The sequence below is a fragment of the Ranitomeya variabilis genome, chromosome 1 (assembly GCF_051348905.1).
Source record: "Ranitomeya variabilis isolate aRanVar5 chromosome 1, aRanVar5.hap1, whole genome shotgun sequence".
NCBI lineage: Eukaryota > Metazoa > Chordata > Amphibia > Anura > Dendrobatidae > Ranitomeya > Ranitomeya variabilis.
In genome coordinates this window covers 442,758,876-442,769,762 of record NC_135232.1, presented here as the reverse complement: position 1 = coordinate 442,769,762, position 10,887 = coordinate 442,758,876, and the positions used below count along the sequence as shown (strand labels likewise).

General features: G+C 39.8%; 1 protein-coding gene across 2 annotated transcripts in view; it reads right to left on the bottom strand.

Moving 5' to 3' along the window:
* Window positions 1-407: 407 nt before the first annotated feature.
* ABCA1 (ATP binding cassette subfamily A member 1) overlaps window positions 408-10,887 on the bottom strand; it is a 141,574-nt gene continuing 131,094 nt past the window's right edge. The window contains exons 47-51 of one of the 2 annotated variants that reach the window (XM_077249411.1): window positions 8,940-9,074; window positions 7,910-8,013; window positions 7,578-7,670; window positions 7,067-7,310; window positions 408-4,426 (exon numbers count right to left, since the gene is read on the bottom strand). In XM_077249411.1, coding sequence (XP_077105526.1) covers window positions 4,286-4,426; window positions 7,067-7,310; window positions 7,578-7,670; window positions 7,910-8,013; window positions 8,940-9,074 — 717 coding nt within the window. In that variant the 3' untranslated portion in view covers window positions 408-4,285. The remainder of the gene's footprint in view (window positions 4,427-7,066; window positions 7,311-7,577; window positions 7,671-7,909; window positions 8,014-8,939; window positions 9,075-10,887) is intronic. The other variant, XM_077249420.1, reaches the window with a different exon arrangement.

Sequence of the window (10,887 nt, the reverse complement as noted above, 5' to 3'; positions counted from 1 at the left end):
CTCTTAGTCCTACTACCCAGGGACAGCTCACTTAGCCTAACCACCCAGGAATCCTTTTGACACCCGCCATTTTCCTTCCTATTCCTGTCCATGTCGCAACTCCAGCACAAGGCATTAGGGGCCGGAGGTCGGTGCAGCAGCGATTTGCGAGAGCCACTTGTGCTGTCTTCAGTGTTGTGCCCGTCTAGCACAATCATCGGATGGTGTTGCCGATACACATATGGAGCGCTTTTTTTGTGTTTTTTTTCCTTTACAAGCCCTACAAACCACCACCCAGGGACAGCTATCTTAAAGGACTGCAGAGATGGCAAGTAACCTTGGCGTCCAGTTGTAAACAGGTTCAAGAAACTGTTTGATATTAATAAATGGATAAAAACAAGAAGCTTTGCAATTTACTTTTTTAAGATGGAACAACCCTTTTAAAGAAGAAGAGTGCTGCAGAACACGAACAAAACACAACGTAGGTGCCACTTTTTCATTTTATTAAACTTTACGTGACATATTACAAGGCAATTAACATAGATCTAAGTCTACACTTTAATACTTAAACAGTTAATAACAATACAAATATTTTTCAGTCATGGAAATTTCAATGTAAGGATTTAACTTAGAAACTACTATATTGTAAAACCTTTTTTAACTTTTTTTTAACTTTTTTTCTGTTTTGTATTTTTTTACATTTTTTGCAATGTTAATGGGTATTCCAGTGCAAAAATAGATCCCATTAAAAACAGCATAAAGTGCTTGGAATGAAGGACCAAAAATAATGAAACATAATGCATGTAAAACATCACATCACATGGGAGAAATGTTTCTGATTCGGAGCTACACAAATATGCGTCTGCATGTCAAGCTCTCACAACCAACCAGAATAAAGAAAAATTAGTGGCACGTGAAATCTGAAGAACAAGATAATTCACGAAATGAGCAGATCTGTGAATTCCCACCCATTAAAAATGTCCTCTTCTTACCAGGCATTTGCTGAATGTTCCCAATAAAGCAAACCACAGACACAGATGATATCAATACATATCCAATGTCACACCGACATGAGCAAATGCAGAATGTGCAGATTATGGTGCAGTAATCTGGTACAGTGAATCAGTATGGCGTAGATATCACTAACTTGGCACTATGCCTAGGGCATCATATAAGCATGTGACACAAGTTGCAATTTCCTAGCCATCTATCACTTACGCTATCCTAACATTTTCTCCAATGTCAGTGCCATCTGGTAAGGCAGTGTTGAGAAAAAATAAAAATATCTAATTTTGTGTAGCGCGGAAGGTGCAGAAATATAGCTTCTTGCATAGACTGAGGTAAAAAACGCAAAAATTGCATTGATAAGATAGATTGGAAGGCTTATTTACGGTACAAGCATTTCAAGGGAACTTCTCACTGTCACATTCCTTTATTACCACCAAATCAAAGCAGCTTTCTCTGTTCTAGGGGATAAGTGGCATTTCTTCTCAAAGCCTTGTTAGGGGAGGGGGTTTGTTTTACAAAATGGCTTGTTCAAAAACTGATATGCTGACATGTACGTTACCAGTGACCATAACTGTTGGTACCATATCATAACATTTCCTGCAGAGTAACATTACAGGAAGCACTCTAACTTTCCTGAATAGTTCTGCATATATAAAAATCCACGTTAACAATATTTTCAAGGTATTTTTTCTTGCTAATGCCCTTTGGGTGGGCTTCCTGTAAACCAGACTTATTGGCTCTAACAGTTTGTGCAGGTCGTCATTATATGTACTTTCTAATGGTTATAGTTTCAGTTCCTCATGATGGCCGTTTACCTGTGGAGAAATGGGGTCCGGGTATGGACATGGGTGTAGTGAGAGAGGGGGCTGTGATGTCAGCGCGGGGGAAATGTTCTATTCCCTGCACATCATCGTGTATTACTACAATGTCCACACTGCCTGCACTTCTCGGGGCAACAGCAAATAGTGGCACCTGTGCGCTGCCTCCTCGCTGGATACCATGGTGGCACAGGCTACTATGCAGCTGTAGCAGAGCTGACTCTGTACCTGAACATGTTACCTTGGTTGTGCATGTGCCTTTCAGCACAGGTTTACCTGCAGTCGTATCCCAAATCACTAATCATACATCTGTTCTCTATTGTTGTGTTTTATTATCTCCATTACATTAGATTCTACCTGAGAAAAAGATATAATGTGGCAGTGAAACTGTTTGACTAAACAAAAAAAAGTGTATACTGCAGGTTTTTGGCAACTTTTTTTTCTACTTTTCTCTAAAATAAAGCATTTGGAAAAACCCTTAAAAAGTATACTACAATCTGTAATACACAGAAAGTAATAAAAATGTAAAGAATGTGCCAATAAATAACAGTGGTATGCTTGTGTAGAACATTTTTTAGGCATTTTTCAATCATAGTATTATTTCTATTAACTATATGGCAGGAGGAAATAAACTGCACATCAGTTCAACTAAAATGACTGGTTACTGTACTTAAAATGCACTGGAGTCCCATGATCCTGGAGTGCATAGGTTTAGTAAATGGAAGAATATGTGAAACAGGACATTAGGACTAAAGAATTATTCCAAAAACGGAAGTATTGGCTTTGCAGTCTGCGAACGTAAGACAAAGGAAACTAAAATGTTACTTGAGGTGTAAAAAGAATACAAATCGTATTAAAGACAATAGTAAAATGCAAAAATAACACCACAGGACACATGTAACAATGCTACCAAAAACAAATGTAGAAAAGCTGGACAATCTGCAGTAGAAAGATACTCAGTGCTGTACCCATGCATGACACCTTGTGACCCAGGATCCTCCTACATAGCACATGTATGAATGAGGGATGCAAGACACCATGTGACCCAGGATCCTTCTTCTACACGGCAAATGTATGAATGCGGGATGCATGACACCTTGTGACCCAGGATCCTCCTTCTACACAGCACATGTATGAATGAGGGATGCAAGACACCATGTGACCCAGGATCCTTCTTCTACACAGCACATGTATGAATGAGGGATGCATGACACCTTGTGACCCTGGATCCTCCTTCTATATGGCACATGTATGAATGTGAGATGTATGACACCTTGTGACCCTGGATCCTCCTTCTACATGGCGCATGTATGAATGCGGGATGCATGACACCTTGTGACTCTGGATCCTCCTTCTACACAGCACATGTATGAATGAGGGATGCAAGACACCATGTGACCCAGGATCCTTCTTCTACACAGCACATGTATGAATGAGGGATGCATGACACCTTGTGACCCTGGATCCTCCTTCTATATGGCACATGTATGAATGTGGGATGTATGACACCTTGTGACCCTGGATCCTCCTTCTACATGGCGCATGTATGAATGCGGGATGCATGACACCTTGTGACCCTGGATCCTCCTTCTACATGGCGCATGTATGAATGCGGGATGCATGACACCTTGTGACCCTGGATCCTCCTTCTACATGGCGCATGAATGAATGCGGGATGCATGACACCTTGTGATCCAGGATCCTCCTGCATGGCCCATGTATGAATGCTGGATGCATGACACCTTGTGACCCCGGATCCTCCTTCTACATGGCACATGTAAGAATGTGGGATGCAGCGGCTTTTCAGCTTAGGAGGATTTTACACTGGCCCAGTGTGAACTGCCACTTGTTTTTTTGAGACTTTATTGCTGATATTTGCAGACTAATAAAAGTCACTTCGAAATGATAGACTGTGCCTCAAAGCCCATAGAAAATGTACCCACGGTAGCGTAAATGGTAACATCACGATAACCCAAACCACTGAGAACATCACAAGGTATTAAAGCTAGTCCTTCTGGGCAAACCATGGATCTCCTGACACACATGTAGATGCCCTATCCATTAATAAATAGTTACTAGTCATTATTTGTCAGTGGTAAGATTGTTGCGATCCTGGAAAAGAATACAATAAACAATAAAAAATTTACATTGTACATAATAGCTATGGTTACAAACCCACGTTCAAGCAGGATCCAGTGGGTCCAACACTATAGATTCACATTGTCATACTGTTGGCCTCTACGTTCAAGTCTTCTACTTGCGTACAGTACAACAAGGCAACACAAGAGGCACTGCCTCTGTTCTGGAATTGTTTCTGTCATTGCATTGATTTGCATTGCATTGAGTGGTAAGTCTAGTTGTCCAGTATCTGATGCCTCCCTGCTCTGGTCCTACAGACCTGACTCCCGGGCATTTGTGTCCCAACTACTGCCAAGAGAGGCATTTTATACGAAACCTCCAGATTTTCCCTGTTTGGCTTGTCACACGCAGCTTTCTTTCACCTTCTCGTCCTGAAGAAAAGATGTCAGAATGGACATATCTACTACAGTCTGGTTTTTATGTAATGACAAGTCCTTTAAAAGATCATCGTCACTTTGGTCCTTGGCAAAGTTAACAAACACCTTGAAAGGATAAAAAAAGATGTCATATTAATTTCAGATTCTTATTCTTATTCTCTAAGTAATACAAAATGTGATGTTTAAGAGAATATCAAAGAGAAAACTCCCTCTCCAATCTAGAGAAGTTTCTTGATCAAACATTTTAAAGGTGTTGTGCGCAATGTATTTATTGTTACAGAATGGCTTCTTGACTGTCGTTATTGCCATGACACACTATTTCTCACTCCATATATCACCTAAATGTTAATTACCCTTCCCTACACAAGTATCAGTTGGAAGATATGTGCAGGCAAGGTACCTCACAGGGTAAAAAAAAAAACATAAAGTATATAAAAAAAAAATTCTATTTGTAATTTTACATATATTTAAGACCTGATGACAATTAACCTATTAGCAAATAAAATCAGTCCTTACCTGACTAGTGGTAATCTGCAGGTAAATACCATTTTAAAGAAGTGGAGCAGTCTAATATGAGTGCACCTTAATCACACCCACCGCTTGTGCTGCCATCTTGCTCTGTAGCGTGTTTGCAGAACAAGGAGTCCGTCAAGAACAGGTGGAGTAGTTACAGCGCAATGTGTGGAGAGCTGAAGGCTCTGGCATCTCTCCAATGTGTGAAAGCGAGTGGCTGCAGGGAGAATATAACTTCATTTTCTTCCCGCAGCTGCACTTCCAATTAGACAAGTGCACATGTTTAAAACAGTATTTACATGTAGCTTACCATTACCCAATGAAATGACTTCAGATTTTCTGTAAAGAAGCACTCCCACTAACTTTCATATTCATTAAATGTGTGTATATGCATGTTCTGTAGTGTAAGTGTATTAATATACTCCCCTACTGCCACTTTCTCCGGGATCCAGCGCCGTTCTTCTCTATGATGTCACCGCAATCCTGACTAGCCGGCTCGTTGTATGCGCTATGTGTGAGCTGGAAGTCTATTTTATAATGAAAGCCTATGGAGCCACATTGTGACACTACACAGGCCTTCATTGTCAAAGATACTTCCGGGTCACGGAGAGCGCAGCACGACCCGGACAGTCTGCAGAGCGCTGAAGTCACTAAGAAGCAGAGAGGAAGAGCGCTGGACACCGGAGAAAGCAGCGGTACAGGAGTATATTAGTACATGCACACTACATTACATGCATGTACACACACATTTCATGAAAACAAGTTAGTGGGTGTACTTCTTTAAAAACGAAAGATTTTCTGACGTTGTTATGACACAGTGTGAGGGTATGACTGCTTCTGCCCATTCATTATAGTCCTACAATGCCACAGGTTTCACAAGGCAGAATGTTTTCTTATTTGCAAGTAGCCTTGTAAAAATATCTTTATAACATTTCTACTTTTTCCTTTAATAAACATTTCAGGTATAAAATAATCTTGACCTTTACTGATAGGGTATGCTGCATATTTATCTGCTGTTTTTTGGGCGGGTCGGAAAAAAAAGTCAAGAAAAAGCGATAACAAAATAATCAAAATGGTCCTATTAATTTGTATGAGAAAACCACCTGCTGTTGCTGATGTCTTTTACTTAAGTGTTATATGTGGTTTATGAATTTGGTGCAAAACTAAAACCGCTCTTTTTTATTATCTTTATAGGAAACCTGTCTGCAGTATTGTGCACAGTAACCTACAGTGTCAGGTCGGTGCCGTTATACTGATTACAATGATACCTTGGTTGATGAAATCTGTCTTGTGGTTGTTGTGTAATCTTTATTTTCAGTTTTTAGTTAATGATATTCTTGTGCTATGGGGCGTCCTGTGTGTGTGTGTGTGTGGGGGGGTCTTCATGTGGTGATCTGCTTACATATTCATACTGATGGCTACTGACAGGTCGCTGATCCGTCACTGACCTGCCCCATAGTTTACATAATGAATATATGTACATACTGAAAAAAAACCTTTCTGCAGACAGGTGCCGGCCATGGCACCTGTGCTGCAGCATAATCACATGTGTACTGTGTATATAATTAATGTGGCTGAGGTTCTCCTTATATTAAAAAAAAAAATACATGACCTGTCAGAAGCCATACAGATGACTACCTAATCAGAGCACCACATGAAGACCCCCCCACAGGCCATCCTGGAGCAGGAGCATATCATTAACTAAACACTGAAAATAAGGATTAAACAACAACCACAAGATGGATTTCATCACCCAGGTATCATTTTAATCAGTATAACGGCACCGACCTGACACTGTAGGCTACTATGCACAATTCTGCTGACCGGTTCCCTTTAACCAGTTTTTGTCACTTTTAACACCAAAAGTGTTTGCTTTTTTTCAGTTGCGAAAATGCGCCAAATTGATAACTCTTCTAGAAACCTTACTCCAGAAAGGGGGATTGGAATGGTATTTGCCAAAAAATGCAATATTTGTTAAAAGTCACATTACGGATAAACAAAGATGTTGAGAACAAATTAAACAAAAACCTCAAAACACAAGACAACTTAAAAAAAAAACATATAGAGAATAAGGCTGAAATACTAAAGCCATTAGAAAGGAGCAAAATACTCCAAATAAATGAAGACATTGCAATGATGACTCAGGGCTAATGAGGAATAGATGTGTCATCGATAAATTGTAGGACCTTGTGAACCATGAAAGAAACCTCCACTTATTTTGTAAGTACTTACTTGGTCAAGAGTGGTCTGAGAGACTGAATAATCTTCAATGTGAAGTCTTTTCTTGTTCTTGGAAAGGATGCTGAAGATCCTGGCCAAGGAGGATTGTGAAGAGCGCAGCTGGTACTGCAACATTCCTCTGTGTTTCTCTTTTAATACGCTCCCTGGAAAAGCATGACTGAAAAACTCTTCCACGGGCTTTAAATCTGGGTTTGACCCGGATATCCTTACTATGATGGTGTAGCCATCACCAAACCTGTTGAGCAAAACAAATCAGTTACTATTCTTTCATTCTTTAAATGAGTTTATAAAATCTAATTAAATGACTTTTTTATATAATATAATGCTTTGTCATATTTCTGTCTATTTATATGAAAAAAGTAAAATCTCATATATCAGTGTTTTATGGGACAGTAGTAGACAAAGACATGACTGTAGCATAAAAGCATATAAAACTCAACTAATGCAATCATCTAATATAAAACGATGCAGTTTATGTAAAAAGAAAAGAAATCTGAATTACTTATTCTTTAGATGCTGTACACTCCCCAGACATCTAAATCGGCCATTGACCATAATAGCCATCCTTGTGCAGAGAGCTTCACATTCTTCCATACTGTACAAGGCAAGAAACAATACATGAAATTACTAAACAATGTAGATAAGGTTACTCATGTCAAGCTCCTATATTAGTACTACTCTGGATGGAAAATGTTATTTTCATGTAAGTATTGTGACTATCCCCTGTGGTCTTTTATCGAAGCAAAGGACTGTTTCAGAAAAAGCACAGGACCTGAAGTTGTAATACTCTCTGACCGCACTTTCCAGACATAGGTATTCAGAAGTAACACTAACCTGTGTGAAGTTAGCACCACGGATCTTCCTTCTTTGATAACACTCAGGGCACAGTTCCACAAGAAGCGCCTTGCTTTAGGATCCATTCCTGTGGTTGGTTCATCCTGTCATTTTAAAGATTGAATATTTTTTTTTTATACTCTAAAATTACTATAAAGAGGTTGTCCACTTTCGGGGGACATTTTTTTTTTACCTAACCGCATGTATTTTAACCTAAAATCCAGTTTTTATGAAAAATGTTGGACCGTTTGTCTTTTGTTGGCTCTTTACTTACCTGCAAATTCAACTTTGATGTGGTCTGTGGTCATAAATTAGCTGAGAGAGGAGCTCGGAAAAAGACAGATGTAAGGGTGTGTGTCCACGGGCCTGAATCCCAACACTGTGGACGCAGCAGATACTCCACTCCGCCCAAAGCGTTGCCCCCTTTTGTATACGCGGTGATTCCGGATGTGCTCATTGAACACATGCGAAATCACCCCTTCCTATACATAGACTGTGTAAATTCTGTATAAATAGACAAGCTGCGGTCTATAAAGACGAGCCGCATGTCCGGTTATGCAGGTTTGCCGCCTGTGTGTTTGTATGCATAGTGAAGATGGGATTTCATAAAATACTACCACTATGCTGTAACATCTGGACACTGCGGATTGGACGCTGCGGCTGTACACAGTGTCCAATCCGCAGCAAATACTGAAGGAATACGCCACGTGGAAACACACCCTAAAACTTACCCCGACCCCATGAACTTGTCAATGATTCTCAGTTAAAACATTCTGCAGCCCATACTAGGTAGTGCAACAACACAGAGGGTATAAAAGGCAAACGATACAACATTTTTACAAAATTTTACATAAAAGGCAAACTATATGAAATTATTTTGTATGGACCAAACATATGTATATGAGTAAAAAAAAAAAACCTTTAAGCATCCGGCATTACAGTTTTGGAAATATAGCAGCCATTTTTTTATATATGATATATAGATATTGTAGATGAAAGTAATAAAAAGAGAAGCACATAACTAGCTTACTAGAAATACTACTGGTGGTCCTCCTATTAAGGCAATAGCTGTGGACAATTTCCGCCTGTTTCCTCCGCTGTAGCCTCCTGCACATTTGTCGGAGTATTTCACTAAGCCTAGCTTCCGCACAGCCCATTCCGCAACCTAGCAAGGGGGACAAGAACATCATCAACTTTACAGTGCTGGAACATTGGAAGATAAATCCTACATCATAATAATAATAAGAAGAAAATGTAACTGAAAAATATCAGATTTACTAAACCAAGCTTGGCTCAATACATACTACTTATTTCCAGCAAAACAAAATGCATGCAACTTAAAGGGGCTGTCCACTTTATCTTTACTAGTATATAAGTATTACAGGCTCTCCTCTTTCCTCACAGACTGCACAGTTCTTCTGTTCTCAAAATGGCTGCTGATGGAGGGACATGTGACCTGATCAGTCCTCCAATTGAAAGCATCTTTTCCATTTGAAGTGGTTTCCAATTGGAGGAGGCTGTTTGACAGGTCTGGCCGCATGTCTCTCCACCAGCAGCCATTTTGAGCTCTGTGCAGTCTGCGAAAAGTTGTACTAACAAGTGGGAGACGCTTTATAAAAGGAAGAAAACCTGGAATATTATAGATTAGTTTATTCTTAGTACTAGAGTATATTATTTATTTCTTAAAACATAAAACTAGCCAATCATTTCATTTCATTTAATTAAAAGCTGAAATATATCATATGTGGCTTGCCTCTCTTTTAACTGAGGCAATATAAGACAAAACTGTGATTTGGGAATTGGTTGGCAGGAATAAGGCCTCGTTCACACATTCAGTATTTCACATTAGATATTGTAACCCCTTTCTGACCTCGGACGGGATAGTACGTCTGAGGTCAGATCCCCTGCTTTGATGTGGGCTCCGGCGGTCAGCCTGCATCAAAGCTGGGACATGTCAGCTGTTTTGAACAGCTGACATGTGCCCGCAATAGTGGCGGGTGGAATCGGGATTCACCCGCCACTATTAACTAGTTAAATGCCGCTGTCATACACTGACAGCGGCATTTAACCAGCGCTTCCGGCCATCAGGTCGGAAATGAGGGCATCGCTGACCCCTATCACATGATCGGGGGTCAGCGATGTGTTGGCATAACAACCAGAGGTCTCCTTTAGACCTCTATGGTTGTTGATGCTGCATTGCTTTGAGCGCCACCCTGTGGTCGACGCTCATAGCAATGCAGGAATTCAGCTACATAGGAGCGATCTGAGCTTTGCTCCTACGTAGCTGAGCCGATCGAGTTGTGCCAGAGTCTAGCCTCCCATGGAGGCTATTGAAGAATGGCAAAAGTAAAAAAAAAATGTTTTAAAAAATATGAAAAAAAAATCACTCCCCTTTCGCCCCATTCAAAATAAAACAATAAAAAACCAAACCTACACATATTTGGTATCGCCGAGTTCAGAATCGCCCGATCTATCAATAAAAAAAAGGATTAACCTGATCACTAAACGGCGTAGTGAGAAAAAAATTTGAAATGCCAGAATTACGTTTTTTTGGTCGCCGCAACATTGCATTAAAATGCAATAATGGGCGATCAAAAGATCGTATCTACACCAAAATGGTATCATTAAAAATGTCATCTAGGCGCGCAAAAAATAAGCCCTCACCCAACCCGAGATCCCGAAAAAAGGAGACGCTACGGGTATCGGAAAATAGCGCAAATTTTTTAATTTATTTTTTTAGCAAAGTTTGGAATTTTTTTTCACCACTTAGATAAAAAATAACCTAGACATGTTTGGTGTCTATGAACTCGTAATGACTTGGAGAAACATAATAACAGGTCAGTTTTAGCATTTAGTGAACCTAGCAAAAAAGCCAAACAAAAAACAAGTGTGGGATTGCACTTTTTTTGCAATTCCACCGCACTTGGAATTTTTTTCTCATTTTCTAGTACATGACATGCTAAAACCAATGATGTCAT